General features: G+C 43.5%; 1 protein-coding gene and 1 pseudogene across 1 annotated transcript; both read left to right on the forward strand.

The window, feature by feature from the left end:
• The first annotated feature begins 17,655 nt into the window (after positions 1 to 17,655).
• On the forward strand, positions 17,656 to 18,957 carry LOC132241562 (solute carrier family 35 member G1-like). Its single transcript, XM_059710467.1, has one exon. It carries the CDS (start codon positions 17,680 to 17,682, stop codon positions 18,847 to 18,849), a length of 1,170 nt encoding a protein of 389 aa, XP_059566450.1. The 5' UTR covers positions 17,656 to 17,679; the 3' UTR covers positions 18,850 to 18,957.
• Positions 18,958 to 22,448: 3,491 nt separating this feature from the next.
• On the forward strand, positions 22,449 to 23,408 carry LOC132241577 (large ribosomal subunit protein mL42-like; annotated as a pseudogene).
• The last annotated feature ends 94 nt before the right edge of the window (positions 23,409 to 23,502 follow it).

Below are 23,502 nucleotides of genomic sequence, written 5' to 3' on the forward strand. Positions count from 1 at the left end.
ACTGGCATTATCTTTCTTGATATGAGTGTTAATGACATGAATGTTTGCTTCATAATTATTCATTAAACCATACATGTGAATTTTATGAATATTTTTAATGTGCTGTTTCATCAAAAAAGCACATTAAATATACTAAATGTATATCCTTCTATATTTATCATTATGAACCTGAACAGATATTTCTGAAAGATAAATTTATAGAAGTGTAACTACTAGATCAAATGATACAAACATTAAAACATTTAATAGTGCCCAGCTGGTGTTGCTCAGTGGTTGAGCATCAACCTATGAACCAGGAGGTCATAGTTCAATTCCCGGTCAGGGCACATGCCCGGGTTGCAAGCTCAATACCCAGTAGGGAGTGTGTAGGAAGCAGCTGCTCAATGATTCTCTCATCATTGATGTTTCTATCTCTCTGTCTATCCCTTCCTCCCTGAAATAAATTAAAAAAAACACACACACATTTAATAGTACTACATTAGCTTCCAAATACTTGTACCAATTCCCACTCCTACCAATAAGGAGTAAAACTCCTATTTCTCTACATACTTACCAACACCGGGTTTTATCAATTTTAGGACATTTTCGACAGTTGTGTATAAGAAGATATTTGAATAGTTAGGGTCACTCAATGACTATTTCAAGAAATGACAAATATTCCATTCAGTACAACTTCCCTTTTAGCATACATTGGCCCTAACAATCAGGTCGTTGGTCCTTCTGGTGCCTTTGAAACAGATGGGCACCTGCATCCTTGAGCTGCCATTGTCCCGCGCCAGCAACTTCACCCTGCATCTGGTCAGTACTTAAAATAGCCTTCCCTGGAAAGTCCATGCACTAACCTTCATTCTGACTGCACATTTTAGCCTTTGATACTTCACCTCAGGGCTGTATCATGCTGTCAAGCTTTGGCTTGAGTGGTAGCCAAATGCAAGTTCTCAAAATCAACGATGACTTTGATTCCACTGAATTAAAAATCTTTCCATCTTGGCACTAGTCCAACCTTTCTCCTCTAAAGTGTTATTACAGTCCTGTTTCCCTTCGTGTGACATTTCTAAATGTTTAAAACCTATGTTTGGACTCGTCTAATAAAACTGCCTTCAGAGATGGATTATCAGCCACACAAGAAAAATGAGTCTCGTTACTCTGGAATCACAAAATATCTTTGTCAGATTCTTCTCTCTCCACCTCCCATTCTCTTTCCTCCCCTTTCCTCTTCCTTCTCTCTCTTATTTCCCAACATTGCTTAGCTTAGTTCTGATCTCTCCTTTCTTCCTCAGCAACTTGAGCCCACAGCCTGAGGATCCCAGGGCTCACAGCCCAGGCACGATGCCCCAGGCCCAAAAGGTGGGCAGCTGAGAAGTAAACTGAGACCTTAACTACAAAAGGATTTGCAGAGCTTAACAAGCAGATCTGTGCAGGAGGGCTTCCTACTTTAGTGCTAATGTGCTGGCAAAAGTCAATTACATGGGCACGAACAACTGCGCCCTAAGTGGAATGGTAAAAGGAAAGTCTGGCCTGCTGGAACTGTAAATTTTTTTAAAAAGAAAACTGCCTGGTGTTGTAGAACTACTGTTCGAATAGCATGGCTGGCTAGTAAGGATGTCCAGGCTCCATGGCAGGTCTTCTGAATCAGAGTAACCAGGACGGCCGTCCTGGTTAGGAACGTTCCCACTTAACAGAGGGAGGCGCACAGAGTTCCCAGGCGAATAGCCCTGGGCATAAAGCTGCTCTCGCCACACACAGGCTCATCCCCGGTTAGTATGTGGCCTTTGAAAGTCTCTATGCACCTTGCTGTCCTTGTTTGTGAGCTAGAGATGATGCTTACCAGGCAGGGCTACTTTAAAGATTCTGTGTATAAAGTACTTCCACATAATAGGTTCCAACAAGTGTTTATTAAAATAAGAGAATGATTTTAACAAAAAATGATAAGTGCCATCCTATTTTCCTGATATTTGGCACAATAAGCTCATATTTTTATACTGGGAGAGAAAAAAAATAAAGGTAGTTCAATTTTTTTTAATCTTTATTGTTGAAAGTATTACATATGTCCCTCTTCTTTCCTCATCGACCTCTTCTAGCCCATCCCCACCCCCTGCCCTATTGTCTATGTCCGTGGGTTATGCATATCCTATATAATAAAGAGGTAATATGTAAATTAATGCTCATGCCCTCACAAGATGGCTGCCTACAACCAGGCCGGCAGGGGGTTAGTGAGGGATGAGCTTAAATTGGTAGTTGGACATCCCCTGAGGGGTCCCAGATTGGAGAGGGTGCAGGCTGGGCTGAGGGGATCCTCCCTTCATGCACGAATTTCATGCACCGGGCCTCTAATATGCATATAAGTTCTTGGTTTATCTCTTCCCATCCACCCACCCTCCCCTGCCTTTCCTCTGAGGTTCGAAAGTCTGTTCCATGTTTATATGTCTCTGGATCTATTTTGTTCATCAGTTTATTTTGTTCATTAAATCAGAAACACCAATCAGAAATAATATATGCACCCCTATGTTTATAGCAGCACAATTTACAATAGCTAAGATTTGAAAACAGTCCAAGTGCCCATCAGCAGATGAGTAGATTAAAAACCTGTGGTACATCTACACAATGGAATACTATGCAGCTGCAAAAAGGAAAAAACTCTTACCATTTGCAACAGCATGGATGGACCTAGGGAGTATTATGCTAAGTGAAATAAGGCAGTCAGAGAAAATAAGTATAACATGATCTCACTCATATGTGGAATCTAATGTACTTCTATTTTTAATGGGTCTTGCTTTTTGAAAAGTCTAGCCTTTAAGTAGCCATTATAGAATCTGATATTAAAATTTTAAAGAAATGGGGAAAAGTGGGTCAGTTTCATGGAATAGGGGCAAAGGAAAAAAATTATTTTTATCTCTTTGAAGTGTAAATGTTTTCATCCCAGTTATATTTATAGTTACTGAAATAGAAATAAACAAGACAGACACAAAATCTATTCTCAAAGTTTTTGTTGAGTAGTAGGAAAGAAACAACTTATAGCAGATATCACTAGAATTGTGCTAAGTGACACTGTATCACTGGGTCCCTCACCTGGTCTGGAGGGTCACAGAGGTTTCCTGAGGAAGACACCTGTGCTGGTAGACAAGTGACAATCTAGAAGGAGAGTAAGGGCTCACTGGAGGGGCAGAGGAAAGAAGCTGGGTAAACACCCTGTGGTGGGAAGAAGGCCTGGGGAGGAAGGGCGGAGAGGGCTGACCGTCACATGAAAAGCTTCTGAAGCACAGAGTGGAGGATCATCCAGGCCTTGGGGAAATGTTATGGATTTGGGACTTAATCCCAAATGCAGTAGGAAACTCTGCTGGGTTTTAGGTAGAAGTGACGTAACTAATCTGTTCTTTCAGAGATCAGTCTGGGTGCATCATGAAGAACTGAGATATCGTGATCTAATGAGAAAAAACATATTTGGTCTTTGTCTTAGGTTCCTGGCACAGAGCTTCTAAAACCCTTGGCATTTCCTGAGTGATGAAAGTGAGAGAATTGTTTTTTGTTATTCACATACCTGTGTTTAAGTTAATGAGGGACTCTTGATGGAATCATAGATAGCTTCAGGATGGGGGCTGGAGAAACCAACCTTGTGATTAGAGTGTTGGAACGTTCAACCCCACCCTAATCTCTCGCCTCCCGGGAGAGGGGAGTATCTAGAGATTGAGTTTAATTACCAGTGGCCAATGATTTAGCCAATCATGTCTACATAAACAAATCTCCAATTAAAACCCTCCACAAGCCCTGGCCAGTGTGGCTCAGTTGGTGGAGTGTCATCCTGAAGGGTCACTGGTTTGACTGAGTCTGGGAAGCAACCAATTGATGTTTCTCTCTCTCTCAAATCAATAAAAACATATTTTTAAAAAAAAAAAAAACAACTCAAACCAGTTTGCCTCAGTAGATAGAGCATCAGCCTGTGGACTCAAGGGTCTCAGGTTCGTTTCCGGCCAAGGGCATGTACCTTGGTTGAGGGCACATCCCCAGTAGGGAGTGTGCAGGAGGCAGCTGATCGATGTTTCTCTCTCATTGATGTTTCCAACTCTCTATACCTCTCCCTTCCTCTCTGTAAAAAATCAATAAAAATATATTTAAAAAATAAAAAACAACTCAACAATGGGGTTTTGAGAGCTTCTTGGTTGGTGAACACATTGAGATGCTGGGAAAGTGTACACTTGGATAAGGCATGGAAGCTCCGTGCCCCTTCCCACATACCTCTCCTATGCACCTCTTCCGTTTAGGTGTTCCTGAGTATTCTTTATAATGAGCCAGTGACGGTAAATAAAGTGTTTTCCTGAGTTCTAGCAAATTATCAAACCTGAGGAGGAGGAGGTCATGGGAACCTTTGACTTCCACCCGATAGGTGAGAGGTACAAGAAGTCAGGGCTTTCCATGGGCATTGGAAGTGCGGGTCCTCTTGTGGGCCTGGATCCTTAACCTGTGGACTCTGATGCTGTCTCCAGGGAGCTGGTGTCAGAATTTAAATGAAATGTAGGACATTCAGCTGGCGTCAGAGAATTGGTTTGTATGTGAGGGGGAAAAACATGCATTTGGTCTTGGAAGTGTTCTGAGCACAAAAAGAGTTTTATTTTAAGAACGGATTCAGGAGAAGTAGGCATGAATGGAGTAGTGGCAGTGTAGGAAAGAAAAAATATAATAAAATAATTGGACAGTTCAAATCAATTACTTGTTGGCGTTGGTGGTATAGTGGTGAGCATAGCTGCCTTCCAAATCAGTTACTTAGGAGGTAAAATCAACAAAACCTGACGGTTGATTAGAAATGGCAAATGGGGAAAAGGGAAGCAACAAGGATCAATTCCAGGTTTCTGATTTGGGTAACTGGCTTGGGAATACTATTTATTGAGATGAGGAACACTGACGCAGGATCAGGTCTTAGGGGCCAAAAAGAGGACATTACAGTGTCCAATACACAGCAGGAAATAAAGATAGGTGCTCAGAAACAAGGTCTGAATTGCATTAGAAATTTGGGAGTGGTCAACCCAGAGATGTGTAATCAGTATGTCTCCGGACCCCACCTCCTCTAACTGCAAGAAAGGCCACGTCTCCTGGAACATCTAAATTGCTTCATCCTTTCCCAGGGCTCTCCTTCAGAAACACCCAAAGACTCTCAGGGCTGCCCACACTGGCCCAAGCCCCATGTGTCTCTTGCTGCTGCCACAGTGAGGGCAGAGGATTCAGATGTGCCCCTGAAGGCAGCTCCATCACCGCTGACTTCTCTGTGGCCTTATCTACAGGCTGCCTCCATCATCTGCTCCCTGGAGGGTAGAATCAGAGGCCAGTTTTGCCACAAAAGTGCTTGAAGGCACTCCTGGCCTCTATCCACCTGGGAGTTGAAGTGACCTACCTGCTTGGAAATTTGGGAAGAACTGGGAAAGCAAGGCCAATATTCACCTATCTCCTTAGGAATGAGCTACCTACAGGGAGCACCAATCTGGCTGCTCCTCAGATGCTGGCTTTTTCCCCTCTGCCCTGATCCAGCACTGCCTGTGACTAAGAGAAATTCTGCCTAATCCTGGGCTTAGAGATGAACAAGCCCATTTGAATAACAGACCTAAAATACATCATGACCTTTGATTAAAAAAAAAAAAAAAAAAAAAAAAGATGGAATATTGGCCCACTGTGGTATCTAGCACATGACATTTCTTATTAGCTGTCTCTCCATAACAAAAATTAGATGTGTACATCATTTTTAAGGATTGCTTAACAGTCCTCAGTATGATACACCATAATTTAACCAGTCCTCTATGAATAGCCATTCATCTCATTACCACTTTTTCTACTATTTTGAGCTTGATTCAGTTAATATCCTTGAACATTCAATTTTATACAATTGTCTATAGCCCAAGAGTGTAACTGCTGGGTCAAAAGGCATGTATATTTTGTTTGCTTGTTGTGTGTTTTTGTTTTTAAATATTGATACCTCTTGTTTGAGGCAATATATACTTCTACCAGCATGGATGTATCAGTCTTCTATTGCTGCATAATCAATTACCACGAATTGAAAAGCATGAAACTTTCTGTGGTTCGGGGTGCAGGTACGCTTTCCTGTGTCCTCCACTCAGGGTTTCACAAGATTACAATCAAGGTGTCAACTGAGTTGTGTTCTCATCTGAACACTCAAAGAGAGAAGAATTCTCTTCCTTGATGCTGTGTGAATAAGGGTCTGGCTTCCTACTGGCTGTCAGCTAGAGGCTCCCCACAGCTCCTGGAGGCCACCCACAGCTCCCTGACATGGCCCTCTCCCCAGTAAGTTCACAGCATGGATCTTTGCTTACAGGCCAGCAACAGACTCTCCAGTCTGCCAAGAGAGAGTCTTATAAAATGTAACAATTGCCCAGCCTATTTGGCTCAATGGTTGAGCGTCAACCCATGAACCAAGAAGTCATTGGTTCAATTCTCAGTCAGGGCACATGGCTGGGTTTCAGGCTTGATCCCCAGTAGGGGGCATGCAGGAGGCAGCCTATTGATGATTCTCTCTCATCTATGTTTCTATCTCTCTTTCTCCCTCTCTCTCTAAAAAAAAATCAATAAAAACATATTTTTTAAATAAAATAATAAATAGGATGTAACAATCATGGAGGTGACATCTCATCACTGTGTTGTTATAGAAGCAAATCACATGTCCCACCCACTTTCAAGGAAAAGGGATTCTAGAGAGCATACTAATAACCACATGGGCAGAGATCATGGAACCATCTTAGAATTCTGCTTACCACATTGAGGGTGCCCAGGGCCCCATGCCAATCCTAGCTTATCAACCTCTGCCAGTCAGACAAATAACAAAAGCTGTCTTGCCCTGACCGGTTTGGCTCAGTGGATAGAGTGTCAGCCTGCGGACTGAAGGGTCCCAGGTTCAATTCTGGTCAGGGGCATGTACCTTGGTTGTGGGCACATCCCTAGTAGGGGGTATTCAGGAGGCAGCTGATTGATGTTTCTCTCTCATTGATGTTTCTAACTCTCTATTCCTCACCCTTCCTCTCTGTAAAAAAATCAATAAAATTAAAAAAATAACCCTAACCGATTTGGCTCAGTGGATAGAGTGTGGGCCTGCGGACTGAAGGGTCCCAGGTTCAATTCCAGTCAAGGGCATGTACCTTGGTTGCCAGCACATCCCCAGTGGGGAGTGTGCAGGAGACAGCTGATCAATGTTTCTCTCTCATTGATGTTTCTCTCTATCCCTCTCCCTTCCTCTCTGTAAAAAAACAATAAAATATTTTTTTAAATCAATAAAATATATATATTTTTTAAAAAAGCTATCTTGTTTTTATTGGAATTTTTTATTACCAGTGAAGCTAAATGACTTTCTATATGTTTACTGGTTATTTCCTATTTCATCTTTTGTGATGTTTCTGCTCTTTGCACAATGTTTTACTAAAACGTTAGTGCAAATCAATAATCTCTTATCAGCAATTCAAAAAATGTTTAAAACTCTAAACAGCTTAAATTCTTAACAACCCATTTGGTAGCAAAATCTGGCTTGAGCTAAATTCATTTGTCAGCAAAACCGTCTCTGGACTAATGCAAATATATTTATAGTTTTACCTATCTCATTTAACCTGAATATTTATTTATTTCAACGCAGAACTAAAAATGTATTTGCTTAACTGCATCCTGCCCTGGACCTCACTGGGCATATTAACTAATATATGTCATTGACCTTTCTAAAGCTCCCTCAAAATTGAATTCTGAAATATTTATAGTCCCAATGTTTTTTGATAAGGAATTATGGAACTCTATTTCTTATTGATTTCCAAAATGTGTTTTAGATTAGGATAGTGAACATTGCCAGTTTCTCCCCATTTTGTCATGTTCCAATCTAGCATATAGTGCCAAGGGTTTTTCTAATTACTAATTAATTCATGTTAATTGCAAAAAATCAAATATAGGTTATAACAGTGGATCTTAATCAAGTCAATGATGACTTTGGAAATCTCATTAAAGTACTGAGAAAGCTTCCCAGGAAATTTACATACAATATGGCATATAACTTCAGAAGTGTTATAGACTTATCATCTATCTATGACTTCATAATATATGACACATATCTATCTTAAAATAGATAGATAGATAGATAGATAGATAGATAGATAGATATGGATATAGATATATATGTATATCTTCAGCCAAGACCCATTTCCTGATTATCATATCTCCATATTCATCAGACTATGAAACAACTCCACTCAAATATTTCACTAATATCAAACTTAATATATAAAAAATGAAATCATTTTCTCTTATGCCAAACCCATTCATCTTTTTATATTAATGTTTAACTAATGGAACCACTAACCACTCAACCAAGCCAGCCAAAAATCTGGTCAGTAACCACAACTTCCACCTCTCCTCTATCCTTGATATCTCTCAATTTTATCCATTTCTCATCTCCATGCATTGCCTGAATTACTCTAACAGCCTCTTAAATAGTTTTCCTGTGGAGTTTTTATTCCCTCCAATCCATGTTCAACATTGTAGCCAGGGTGATCTTTCTAAAATGCAAATCTAATATCACTTCCTCACTTAAAACTCTTCAGTGACTCCTCACTGATCATAGAATAAAATCCATACTCCTTAATATGGCTTGCAAAGTCCTTTACCATCTACAACCCCACTTAATTCCTGCATGATCACCCCTATATTTGATCCTTCCCCGCCCCCTGCCCCCCAACCCCCCAGTCACTACTTTAGTGTTAGTGAATGTCCTCAATTACCAACTTGCTCAAGACAAAAACCTGGACTCTCTCCCCGTCTTGCCCTCTAAATCTAATTAGTCATCATATCATGTCGTTTCTACCTGCAGTGCCACCACTCTGATCCCAGTTACCAACTGTGTCTCACTTAGACCACTAAACTAGCCTTCCCTCATTGAGAAGGGAGTAAAACAGATAGTTCTTAGGCTTTGTGAAAAGTTCAATTTTGTAAAAATGTGTAAGAACATAGGATATGCTCTTAAAAACCCTGGTGAATATTACAGATTCATGGAAACTAGAGTTTCCTTGTAAACTATTTTTAAAAACCCATATGAGCAAGGCTTTATATATATTCAGAAGTCTGGAAGCTGACAAAGCAAGAAAACAAATAGCAAGGAAAAAATGTGTGCTTCAATTAAGCCTTGGTATTACTTTATTGCTCAAAGTAAATTAGGAAAGTATAAAGGAACTGAGATTGTATCCTGCTTGAAAGCTAACAAGTTAGCCTAATAACTGTTTCATGGATGTGGACAAAAGACATGAGACTCTAAGGTTAGAGACAAAGGCCTTTGTTGCCCAGAGCAACAGCATTAGCTGCTATTAATATTTTCTTGTTCTATTTCCTCAAGCTCTAAATCCCACAAGCAGGCGCAAAGAGGGTCTTGGTGACATCTACACTTACAATGGGTTTCATTATAGGCAAGTACCCCTGTGCTTAGACAACCCAAATCATTTTAAACTGGACAGTCAGCATGTCTGCCCTTTGTGTCAGAGGTAAACACTGTATCTTCCAAGGTTTTAAGCAAACCTACCCTTAGCTCTAAAAGGAGACACTACATCTCCCAAGGTTGTTTTGTTCCCTTTATAAACATCCCTGAAAAGATAGTCTGGAACAAAGACAATTAGAGCCACTGTTCGCAGACACGCAGAAATGTGAGAAGCCCACAAAGAACCATTTCCCAACAACGTTCACTCCCCAAATACACCTATTTCAACACATCCTGTGCCGCTCCATCACCGCTCTGATTAGTCTAACCAACAGAGGCTGGAACCAAATCAACTTGTCTAACACAGCATTAAATTAAGGCTACTACCAGTAGGATTCCATGTCGCTGGATGTGCCCACCCCATATTGACCTCAACCATGGCCCCCAAAGTCTTAGAAGCAACCAAGTTAATGAATCCCAAAACCATCCAAGTTGACCTAAGAAAGTCAAGTGGCTTTTTTCTTAAGTTTCTGTATTGACCTTTCCACTTGTCCCAAGGCACTAATCCAGACCCCGCAGTATGTGATAGAGATTGCACAGACGCCACCTTGGCCCGTGAGGAAGACGTCAAGGGCAATTCTCCCACATGTAACAACTGTGGCTAATGAGCTGAGGCCGACCTGACTTCCTTCCAGGACTAAGGCGGTGTCATGAATCACTTCAGCTAAAATCATGAATAACTTCTGCACTACCTTTCCTAATTGGATGACTCCTATTGTAGGGATAACTGCCCACGAGGCGCGCATAACTGTTCATTATTTATTGCGCACTGTTCGTTTCTGGAGTGCCTCATTTCGGAGAGATCTCTCAGTCATCTAGGGGCCACATGATCTATCAGAGGTTTTTCCTTTAAAACTCAAAGGTCTCTAATGACTGTCCATAAGGAGTTTTCAGAAGAGGCAAGTTAACTCCTGGCTTCCACACAAAAAATAAAGTCCAGAGGGCACACACGATATCCCTGGAAAGAAAATGTTTATAATTGTTGTAACCACTGTAAACCAAGTAGGACCTACATCATTCAAAGAGCATAGGTTGACATTCCTCCAACGGGGCCTCCTAGCAAGCTGGTAAGCCTTAGTTAGGATTTCCCATTCAGTTTATTTATTTCTATTTTATTGTGGACAGTATTACAGATGTCCCCCCATTCTCCCCATTTGTCCCCCTAAAACCAGTCCCTCCCACCCCAGGCCTTCCCTACACTGTTGTCTGTGTCCATGGGTTATGTATATATATTCTTTGGTTAATCTCTTCCCATCCCCTCAAACCCCACTCCCCTCTGAAATCTGTCATTCTGTTCCATGTGTTCATAATTCTGAACCTATTTTATTTATCAGTTTATTTTGTTCATTAGATTCCACACATAAGTGAGATCATGTGATATTTGTCTTTCTCATGGGATGATTTTGCTCAGCATAATATGCTCAGGTCCCTCCATGCTGTCTCAAAGAGTAAGAAATCCTTCTTTTTTTACAGCTGCATAGTATTCCATTGTGTAAATGTACCACAGCTTTTTTATCCACTCATTTACTGGTGGACACTTGGGATGTTTCCAGAACTTAGCTATTGTAAACAACGCTGCTATGAACATAGGGGTGCATATATTCTTTCTGATTGATATTTCAGGATTCTTAAGACATATTCCCAGAAGTGGATTCACTGGGTCATAGGCAGTTCCATTTTTAATTTTTGAGGAAACTCCATACTGTTTTCCACAGTGGCTGCACCAGTCTACATTCCCACCAGCAGTGCACTAGGGTTCCCTTTTCTCCACATCCTCTCTAGCACTTGTCGTTTGTTGATTTATTGATGGTAGTGATTCTGGCAAGTGCCCATTCCGTTTACTAGTAAATAATTGAATCTAGTCCCTATTTTTGGAGTGGTTGAGTGAGAGTTATCAGTCCAAACTGTCCTATCTATGCACACCACTAGAAAGGTGGCATTCATTCACCACTCCCCCGAATGACCTGCAATGGCTGTGGGAATGGAAGGCATCCAGAAGTGTAACTGGTGCTATGCATGGGAGATGCTAAGCTGGGGCTGTCCTGTTTTATCTGATAGATTTTTGGTAAGGTCAAGGGGGATGGCAATCAAAACCATGGTCAGAGCCATCTGGAAGTCGGGGAGGAAGATGGCAGGTCCAGCATCAGGACCCTTTAAGGCGTTTGTAACAGTTTGGAAGAGCCACAGCTGAGGAAGGATCCAGTGTGGTTCTGAAAGACATAATGTCATTAGAGTTCCATCCTCCCCCTTCCGAGGTCTAAGGCAGTGATTTTCAACTGGTGTAACACAAAGCATTTTTAAAACGTGCAATACCTGACTATTTAGTCAAGGGCACTGCTCTATTTTCCCTTAGATTGCCAAATAAAAAACTGCCAACACAATAGCCGACCAGTGTGAATGAATGAAAATTATGCCTATTTTTTTGTCAGGTTGGCAGAAATTATATTTTTTGGTGTGCTGCAGAATTTTAGTAATTGGTTTATATAGTAATTGGTGCCGTGAGATAGAAAAGGTTGAAGATCTTTGGTCTAAGGTGCTCTTGCCTCAGGTGCTGGAGTTGTTGCTCTCTCACTGTCACTACAAAATCAGTTTGTCCCATTCCAATAGCTGTAACTCTGCCTTTTTTCCAATAATCTCTACTCACACCCAGACCTTTCATTCAGAAGAGTCAGGTGCATGTGGGGTAAGGCATTTTATAAAACTTACAGAAACTCATTATGCCACCCACGCTGGCCAGCATGAACCACTGCATGACTCACAAGGCGGTGCACTCACCAGGTGGTGATCAGCCTTATGATATGGGGCTCTATCAATGCAACAAAAGAAGCCAGGTGGCTGAGCCAATCTGAAAGCCTGAGGGCCCCTTTTGACTGGGCTGCCAACCTACCAGTCTAGAGCTGCCATGAATGAACAGAAGATCATCATGCCCAGGAACGGCCAGGAAGAAATCCCAATTTTTTAAATAATAATAGATCATCTTGATCATTAATCAGGAAATGGCTGAGAGATGATCCCATTTCTGAGCACAGCCATGGTCAGCGACCAAAGTGCCTTATTAAAGTGTGTGAGCCAGGAAGAGGTGAGGAAGCTGGAGTTTAAAATCTAACTGAATTTAGTTGGAGGAGGCCATTCCGATACTCAACAGTATCTCGTGCCCGTGAGTGATAGAGAGCATGACATATCCATCAAATACCTTGACCCTCAGCACATTGTTGAGCAGCTTTTGTAATAAAAAGCACAGCATCATCAAGTCATAGGTGGTCCAGAAAGCTGAAAACATGACACAGATTTGTTTCAAGGGCCACAATAGAGAGGCTGGAACTAGCTGATTAGGCTGGAACAGCAATATTGTAAGCTGAAAAGGTGTCAACAGCAGAGGAGGTCAACAGTCTGATATAGTCAATCTTCCAAGAGCTGAGCCTAAGAGGATGGATGTGCTGCCATGTCCAGGGCAACAATGCAGCCAGGCAGTAATGGGCAGCGTAGTCTTGGTGTGAACAGCAGCTTGACACCAGAGAACTGGCCCTTATTATGGGCATCTACATGAGTGGCCCAGAGAGTTTGATCAGCAGCTGTGACTTGTCATATTTTGCAGCCCTGAAGAAAGGTGCCATTAACCTACCAATCTGTACTTTTCAAAGTGACAGACCAAACTACCTGATCACAAGCTACACCCAAATGGTCAGTAAATATACACGTTTTTTTATATACTTTTAGAGAGGACGGGAAGAGGAGGAGAGAGATAAACATCAATGATGCGAGAGAATCATTGATCAGCTGCCTCCTACACACCCCACACTGGGGATCGAGCCCACAACACAGGCATGTGCCCTGACTGGGAATCGAACCGTGACCTCCTGGCAGGACCCCATCCTGGACAGGACGCCCTTCCACCGCAGGGCCACTCACACCACCACTCTCACTTAGACTGGGACAACGACAACGTAGACACGCTATTCACCTCATACCCATCTTGGGGACGTGGGAGGAAACAGGAGTCCTTGGCGAAAACCCACGCAGACATGGGGAGAACGCACTAACTCCACACAGACAGTGACCCCTGCTGGGACTCCATTACTTTTCCTCATAAGGTCATAGTGAAACATTAAATAAAATAACATGATTCAAGGACTCCTGTATACAATCATCAGTGGAAGCTACAGCAGAAGTACACTGAATAGGCCCAAAGGGCTCCACGCAATAGGGTCACATTATTTCCTTGCTCGTTGCAAAAATTGCCCAAACTCCAAGAGTTGGATTCTGGTGCCCACTCCTCACACAGGACTTGATAGGATAATGACTCGAGTGGCTATAACCAACAGAGTGATAGAAGTTTGAATCGCTCCCCTCTGCAAAGTGCCCCCAGCATCCTCAGGCAGGTGTGTATCAGGTCTCACCCTTAATCACCTTTCTCCTTAATGAAAGCGAGGTCAGGGGAGAAGAGGAGCAAGAAGGGAGCACAAAGGGAGAGAGAGCTCTGAGCCAATAAGCAAGGCTTTGCATTCACTGTCAGTGGCCACCCACTCCCGGTCACCCTAACGAACGTGTTTTCAGACCACGCAAAGGTCTGTATTGAATAACTCGTCCCTCACTGCAGGCGCCATCTATTTCAGTTTGGGGGATTCTTTGGCTGCACAGCCAGTCACATTGTCTTCAGAGTTGTCTCATTATAATAAGATTCCTACTTCTACCTGCCCAGAGAAGAGTGAACCCCTAAGGCACCATTTAGGCAGCTTCTTTCAATCCTACCTCCCATTGCTCTTTAACAAGTAGGATACTGGTATGGTCCTTATTACCCTAATCAACCTAATACTTGGGCAAGAGCATTTATTACTGGGTGCCAGGGAGTTGTCTCATCTCTCACTGGCCTGTTGGCCACTATCCTTCATCATCCAGCAGACCATGTCTCTGTCAGCATTCCATCCTTATCACCAATACTGTCGAATAGGTCCTACTTAATGGTGTTCAAGATACGAATAAATTAGCCTTATTTTCAAGGCTTTTATAAATGATTATTATTCTTTTAACCCATATCTGTGTCTTTTTAATTTTAATTTTAATCTGTGCCTTTTTAATTTTAATGCCAGATTTTTTATATGTAAACTATTTGAAAAGTTTTTAAATCACCAAATTTGACTAATAGTTTCTCATTCGGTGGCATTAGCAACTTTAACTGTCATTCCATAATTTTAATTGTCTTCTGATTTGGGTTTGTTTTTATGTTTTTTTAATTAAATCTTTATTGTTCACATTATTACATTTGTTCCTCTTTTTCCCCCCCATAACTCCCCTCCTCCCAGTTCCCGACCCACCCTCCGCCCTCACTCCCCACCCACTGTCCTCACCCATAGGTGCACGATTTTTGTCCAGTCTCTTCCCGCAACTCCCACACCCCTTTCCCCCCCAAGAATAGTCAGTCCATTCCCTTTCTATGTCCCTGATTCTATTATAATCACCAGTTCATTCTGTTCATCAGATTATTTTTTCACTTGATTTTTAGATTCACTTGTTGATAGATGCATATTTGTTGTTCATAATTTGTATCTTTACCTTTTTCTTCCTCTTCCTCTTCTTAAAGGATACCTTTCAGCATTTCATATAATCCTGGCTTGGTGGTGAACTCCTTTAGCTTTTCCTTATCTGTGAAGCTCTTTATCTGACCTTCAATTCTGAATGATAGCTTTGCTGGATAAAGTAATCTTGGTTGTAGGTTCTTGGTATTCATCACTTTGAATATTTCTTGCCACTCCCTTCTGGCCTGCAAAGTTTCTGTTGAGAAATCAGCTGACAGTCGTATGGGTATTCCCTTGTAGGTAACTGAGTTTCTTTCTCTTGCTGCTTTTAAGAGTCTCTCTTTGTCTTTTGCTCTTGGCATTTTAATTATGATGTATCTTGGTGTGGTCCTCTTTGGATTCCTTTTGTTTTGGATTCTCTGTGCTTCTTGGACCTGTAAGTCTATTTCTTTCACCAGGTGGGGGAAGTTTTCTGTCAATATTTCTTCAAATAGGTTTTCAATATCTTGCTCTCTCTCATCTTCTGGCACCCCTATAATTCTGATGTTGGTACGCTTGAAGCTGTCCCAGAGGCTCCTTACACTATCTTCGTATTTTCAGATTCTTTTTTCATTTTGCTTTTCCCGTTGGGTGTTTTTTGCTTCTTCGCATTTCAAATCTTTTACTTGATTCTTGCGCTACTCTGGTCTGCTGTTGGGAGTCTGTATAGTATTCTTTACTTCAGTCGGTGTATGCTTAATTTCTAGTTGGTTCTTTATCACAACATCGAGGGTCTCATTAGATTTCTCGAGGATCTCATTAAGTTTATCAGCGGCTTCTAGACAGTTCTTGAGAGACCTTAAAAATGTGGTTCTGAACTCTATATCTTCCATTGACAATTTTGTCCCGTTTCTTTGTCTCCACATTTTGTTATGCTTTCTTGGTGCACCCCCTAGTGGTCTTTGTGCGCAGTCTTGTAGTTAAGCCTCGATTGTTGTAGCTAATACTAGGGGGGATTTGACCTCCAGGCCAAGTGGCTGTGAGAATCAGCTGTGTCTGCAGTGAGAGAACTTCTGTCCTTTAGGGAGGTGCTAATCTAGCGTTTGCCTGAGGCTATCCGGCAAATGGCTCTGTGCAGGGCTTGGGCGGGGCAGGTCCCACGGGATCAACAGGGTGGGCTGGAGAGAGCAGTTATGGTGGCTCTCAGTCCTGTCCCCAGGGGCTCTGCCTCTCTGAGTCCCAGCAACCGCTGCAAACCTCAGAGAGAAAGCTGCACTCGCTCCGACCGAAGCCAGACAGTCCCGCTTCTCCCGTTTGAGTCTGGGTCCCTAAAGACTCGCCCGGATCTGGAGCTCAGAGTCTGCGACTCCTTCCCTATTGAAAACGCCAACCGCGCCCTCAGCCACCAGCCCGCTCTGCATGCACTCCGCACCTCAGTATTTGACTTCAGCACTGCGCCTCCTCTGAGTGTCGGTATGCGTTTCTCTTTCCTCCTAGTTGTAGGACTTCCATTCAGCCAGCGTTCCTGTGGTTCTGGGTGATGTCCATTCTGTCTTTTAGTTTCACTTTTGAAGCGGTTGTTCAAGGCAGCAAACTCCGACGTTAACCTATGCCGCCATCTTGGTTCTCCTGGGTTTGTTTTTTTTAAAAAAACCATCTCTAAACAAAGTATTATCCCCATGCTTTTAAGCGCAGACCTATTTTTTTTTAATATATTTTATTGATTTTTTACAGAGAAGAAGGGAGAGGGAATAGAGAGTTAGAAACATCGATGCGAGAAACATTGATCAGCTGCCTCCTGCACACCCCCTACTGGGGATGTGCCCGCAACCAAGGTAAATGCCCTTGACCGGAATCGAACCTGAGACCATTCAGTCTGCAGGCCGACACTCTATCTACTGAGCCAAACCGGTTAGGGCCGAAGGCCTATTTTTATTCATAACTTTAATAACTATTTGTCTTTTCCCAGTCTTCTTCCAAGTCTTAAACAACGCAATCCGAGAGGTGGCTGCCGATTTACATGTGCTACATTTAAAAAATAAGAATGGGGGAGTTGCCAGAGTCTGGTCCATCCTTGCTGCTTGACACAGTCACTGCAGGGAAGAAACATCTGCACAGCATATGTTTCAAGGGACCTGGCGTATATGGCATACTGTTCTTAATATGTTTGCTCCCCTTCTTAGCACTATGTGTTCTAACCAGGGTTACCTCCCCGAGAAAGGTTGTTTCCCCAGGTGGGGATTTTTCCCTGGAGTTAGGGATTAACAGGGCTAAGGAAGGGAATAAATCAGTAAAACCCCTTAACTAAGTGCCAGGCGGGTAGTTAATCACCTTAACTACGAACAATCACGCTTAAGCTACATAATCTTTCCTTAGGATAATCTCCTTCAGTTACTTCCTTGTAGCTTAACAGAACAGTAGAGTAGTGACCTTGGAATGGAGATAAGAAATGCCCTAACCTTTGGAATAGAATGGAAAGGATTAAAATCAACTGGTATAAATACAGATGTAACAAGGAGAATAAAAGAGAACCTGGCTAGAGAACCTGGCTTTGCTGATCATCTGAACGCTGCCTCCGTGTCATTCCTTCTTCCACGACTCCGTCCACACCTTTGGCAACCCCTGGACCTACTCGGGCTGGACCCCAACATCTGGCACTCCAACAGCCACGGGGAGAGCGCCGGCTGCGCAATGCAGCCCCTCGGCAGCACCCAGGTCGCCATGCTGCGGGAGCCCAGGCTGCCGCTCACAGCTGTCACATCCCTGTCCACGAGTGAAGAGTCGCCAGGGGTGCCGCTCACAGTTGTCACATCCACATCCCCATCCACAAGTGAAGAGTCGCTGGCCGTGAGGGAAGAGCCGGCGGAGGCAGTGGAAACCCCGGGCCCCAGCTGGTGCCCGCCATGCTGCTCCTCGCCATGCCGTTCGTGCGCGCAGCCGGAAGCCAAGAATAAAGCACCATGTCATGGACTTGGTCTGTTTTACACATTATTGTCTGCCTTCCTTTTCTCAGTGGCCTCTTTACTTGTTAAAAAAGTGCAAGACCTCCATGCTGTAGAAATTAGTGCATTCCGATGTGTGTTCCAAATGTTAGTCGTTATCCCTTGCTTAATATACAGAAAAACTGGGTTTATAGGCCCAAAAGATCTACGAATCTTCCTCATTCTCAGAGGAGTCCTCGGTTCTACCGCCATGATCCTTTTATACTACGCTTTCCATATGACGTCCCTCGCCGATGCCACGGTGGTCTCGTTTAGCTGTCCAGTGTTCACGTCTCTATTTGCTTGCATGTTTCTCAAGGAAAAATACAGCCTTTGGGATGTTCTCTTCACCGCATTCGCCATCGCCGGAGTGATCCTCAGCGTGAGGCCGCCGTTTCTGTTTGGTTCCAACACTGCGAAGACGACTGGAAGCTACTCAGATCAACTGAAGGGCACGTTCGCATCACTCGGACAAGCCGTGTTTGCTGCCTCGACTTTCGTTATCCTCAGAAAAATGGGGAAATCTGTGGACTACTTTTTGACCATCTGGTATTACATAGTGGTTGGCCTCGTGGAGTGCGTCATCATCCTCTCTGTATTAGGAGAGTGGAGGCTGCCGAACTGTGGGATGGACAGGCTCTTTCTCCTACTAATCGGGCTGTTTGGTTTGGGGGATCAGGTGTTTCTCACCAAAGCCCTTCAAATAGAAAAAGCTGGGCTAGTAGCACTAATGAAGACCATGGATGTGGTTTTTGCTTTTCTCTCTCAGATTGTTTTCCTGCATGATATACCAACGTGGTGGACGGTGGGTGGCGCGCTCTGCGTAGTAGCCAGTAGTGCTGGAACGGCCATTCGTAATTGGTGCCAGGGATCGGAATGAAGCATCATTGCGGAAATGTGTATTTCTTACAAGTCCACCTTCACCGAGTACAAACACACCACATATGCACATACCTGGAAAATCGGAATTTACTTAATTGATTATATTTAATAAACTTCATAGTTTAAGTATTTTAAAAAAAAAAAACTGTCGAGAACTGTAAAGGGTCTGAGATTTTACCTTACTCGCAGGCTAACAAGTTAGTCTGGCACAGCTTTTGGGGTGCTGGCAGAAGACATGAGATTCCAGGGTGAGAAACAAAGGACTTTATCACTCAGGGCAACAGTCAAAGTATCATTTTCTTGTTCTGATCCTCTGCCCCAATTCCCACAAGTCAATGCAAAGAGCTGAGTGATACCAGTGCATACAAAAGGTTGCATTACAGGAGAGGAACCCTGTGCACAGGAAACCCAAATTTTTTCTAATGCCCTTTGCTACAGAAGAAGACATTCTCTATTTTGCAAGGCTCTGAGCAAATCTGCTGTTTTTCCTGTGATGGGACACTATCTCTTCTCTATATTCTCCACCATACAAACATCATTGAAAAATATTCCACCATGGTTTCTTGCAAGAATTCCAGTCTATATAACTTCCTTAAATTCATTTGACAATTTTTTGTTTTGTACAGTAGAGTCTTTTATACGTTATTTCAGCTTTGCTGAGGTATAACAACAAATAAAATTGTAATATACTTAAAAAAAAAAAAAGAAAAGAAAAATATTCCAGAGTAAAGGTAGTCAGTACCTACACTTGCAAGACATACAGAAACATAAGAGACCCATGGAGAATCTATATATGTAAAAGCCTAAGCAACCGAAACAACCGAACGGACTGAACAGGCTGCGTGGGGCAACCAGGCCAGCAGGGGGTTAGTGAGGGACGACCAAACGACTGAGCAGCAAGCTGCGTGGGGCGACCAGGTCAGCGGGGGGGGGGGGGGGGGGGCAGTTGCGGGTGACCAGGCTGGCGGGGGGTGGAGAAAGGGGGGCGACCAGGCCGGCAGGGGGTACATTTGGGAGTTACCAGGCAAGCAGTGGGGACAGTTAGGGGCGATCAGGCAGGCAGGCAGGTGAAGAGTTAGGAGCCAGTGGTCCTGGATTGTGAGAGGGATGTCTGACTTCCAGTTTAGGTTCGATCCCGAGGATCAGGCCTAAACTGGCAGTCAGACATCCCCCAAGGAGTCCCAAATTGGAGAGGGTGCAAGCTGGCCTGAGGGGCCCCCCACCATGCACGAATTTCGTGCACCGAGCCTCTAGTCCTATATAATAAAGAGGTAATGTGCACATTGACCATCACGCCCTCGCACAAGATGGCCGCTCCCATGTGGTCATAAGATGGCCACCACAAGATGGCTGGCAGAGGAGGGCAGTTGTGGGCAATCAAGCCAGCAGGAGAGGGCAGTTGGGGGCAACCAGCCCTGCACGGAAGGGCAGTTGGGGGGGACAAGGCCTGCAAGGGAGGGCAGTAGGGGGCAACCATGCCTGCAAGGCAGGGTAGTGGGGGGTGACCAGGCAAGCAGGGGAGGGCAGTAGGGGGCAACCGGGCCAGAAGGGGAATGGTTAGGAGGTGATCAGGTTGGTAGGCAGAAGTGGTTAGGGCAGGGGTGGGCAAACTTTTTGACTCGAGGGCCACAATGGGTTCTTAAACTGGACCAGAGGGCCAGAACAAAAGCATGGATGGAGTGTTTGTGTGAACTAATATAAATTCAAAGTAAACATCATTACATAAAAGGGTATGGTCTTTTTTTGTTTGTTTTATTCATTTCAAACGGGCCGGATCCGGCCCGCGGGCCATAGTTTGCCCACGGCTGGGTTAGGGGCAATCAGGCAGGCACGTAGGGAGCGGTTGGGAGCCAGCAGTCCTGGACTGTGATAGGGATGTCCCAGATTGGAGAGGGTGCAGACTGGGCTGAGGGACACCCCTGCCCTCAGTACACGAATTTCATGCATTGGGCCTCTAGTTGTTTAATAAATACAGTGGGGCCTTGACTTACGAGTGTCCTGACTAACGAGTTTTTCGAGATACGAGCCGTCTCTCGGCCGATTTTTTGCTTTGAGTTGCAAGCTAAAATTCGGGTTACAAGCCAGCTTCAGATACCCCACTGCTAGTTGGTGCAGCGAACATCACAGTGAAAGCCACATCAGCCCAGCATCACGTGTCTCACTCATTCACTTTTGATTTGACATACGAGTAATTTGATTTACGAGCTCCGTCATGGAACAAATTAAGCTCGTAAGTAAAAGCCCCACTGTACCTTCTTATCCTATATGAAAAATCAGTAATATGCAAATTGTCCGTCATGCCCTCACACAAGGTTGCTGCCCCCATGGGGTCACAAAATGGCCACCCCCATGTCATCACAAGATGGCCACCACAAGATGGCCTGCAGGGGAGGGCAGTTGGGGACAACCAGGCCAGCAGAGGAGGGCAGTTGGGGGCAACCGGGCTGGCAGGGGAGGGAAGTTGAGGGCAATTGAGCCGGCAGGGGAGGGCTTTTGGGGGCAATTGGGCCGGCAGGGGAGCAGTTAGGCATCGATCAGGCTGGCAGGGGAGTGGTTAGGGGTGATCAGGCTAGCAGGCAGAGGCGGTTAGGGGCAATCAGGCAGGCAGGCAGGTGAACAGATGGGAGCCAGCAGTCCTGGGTTGTGAGAGGGATGTCCAACTGCTGGTTTAGGCCCAATCCCACAGGGACCAGCAGTTGGACACCCCCCGAGGGGTCCCAGATTGGAGACGATGCAGGCTAGGCTGAGGGACACGCCCCCCAGTGCACAAATTTCATGCACCAGGCCTCTAGTAAACAGATAAAGTGGAATTATCTCCCCGTTTGTTATTTGCTAACAAATAAAGCAGAGACTTGAATCAGCTGGTGAGATTACGCTTCCCTGATTTATTACTTTGTTTTTACATAATCATTATTTTGCTTGAGACAGTATGAATACAATTCAGGCATAACCATATCCAACTATTTTTAACTACTTCAAAACTAAGTAATTACATCTCTCTTTTCTCTCGCCATCCCTACCTAATAGTGATGATATAGATTGACTCTTTAAAAATATCAAAAATTTATACATTACTCATTACCTCCAGACTAGAAAATACTTCCCAAGTCTAGTCCTTAAAATTTAGGGCCAAAAAAACTTACATTTTTTGACCAGCCAGTGTAGCTCAGTGGTTGAGCATCAACCTATGAACCAGGAGGTCACAGTTCGATTCCCAGTCCCAGTGTGGAGCATGCAGGAGGCACCCAATCAATGATTCTCTCTCATCATTGTTGTTTCTGTCTCTCTCTCTCCCTCCCTTCCCTTCCTCTCTGAAATCAATAAAAATTATTTTTAAAAAATTTAGGGCCAATACTTACATTTTTTTTAAATGGTAAAATTTATTCTGGAAAGCATATTAAAATATATGTCTAATCCTGGCTGGCGTTGCTCAGTGGTTAGAGTGTCAGCTGAAGCACTGAAGGGTCTCAGGTTCAATTCCTGGTGAAGGGCATGTAGCTGGGTTGCAGGTTTGATCCTGGCCCTGGTCCAGGCACGTGCGGGAGGCAACTGATTGATTTATCTCACTTGCATCGATGTTTCTCTCTCTTTCTCTCTTTTCCCCACTCCCCACTCCCTTCCACTCTCTCTGAAAATCAATGGAAAAAATATCCTTGGACCCGGCTGGAGGAAGATGGTGGGCTCGCGGTGAGCAGACGTCAAGGGATGAAAATAGGTATGCCTAGGTGGGCAAACTTTTTGACTCGAGGGCCACAATGGGTTCTTAAACTGGACCGGAGGGCCGGAACAAAAGCATGGATGGAGTGTTTGTGTGAACTAATATAAATTCAAAGTAAACATCATTACATAAAAGGGTACGGTCTTTTTTTTTTTTTAGTTTTATTCATTTCAAACAGGCCGGATCCGGCCCGAGGGCCATAGTTTGCCAATGGCTGGCCTAGAAGCAAATTTTAAAAGCATTTTTCTCTTCAAATCTTTTTCCATACCACCTGATAAAGCATCTTGATTCACCATGGCCGTATCAGCAGTGAAATGGGTGATATCAAACAGAACTATTTTGAAACAATTATTTCCAATCCAAAGTGGAACTTTATACTGTGTTTGTCATAAATCCACATACTCTTCTCTTCCAGATGACTATAATTGCAAAGTAGAACTTGCTTTGACATCTGATGGCAGGATGATAGTTTGCTACCATCCTTCCGTGGATATTCCGTATGAACACACCAAGCCTATCCCTCGGCCAGATCCTGTGCATAATTATGAAGAAACACAGAATCAAATACTGAAAACCAGATTAGAAGTAAAAGATGAACACTTGGAGCAATGACCCATGATAGAACAACTTAGCAAAATGTTCTTTACTACTAAGCACCGTTGGTATCCTTACGGACAGTATCATACACGTCGTAGGAAACTGAATCCTCCAAGACAGATGATATTGAGGTTTTCAGTAAAATGCTGTCCTGTTCTCATTTGCCATTTGAGAAAATGCAATCAGATATATTCACTACTATGTTATATAGTAAAATAATAATAAAATGTCTTTTCATCTAAAAAAAATATCCTCGGGTGAGGATTAACAAATAATAATATATCTAATTTTTTAAATTAGCAATACTTTTATGTTGAGAAACATGTTAAAATATTG

The sequence above is a fragment of the Myotis daubentonii genome, chromosome 1 (genome assembly GCF_963259705.1).
Source record: "Myotis daubentonii chromosome 1, mMyoDau2.1, whole genome shotgun sequence".
NCBI lineage: Eukaryota > Metazoa > Chordata > Mammalia > Chiroptera > Vespertilionidae > Myotis > Myotis daubentonii.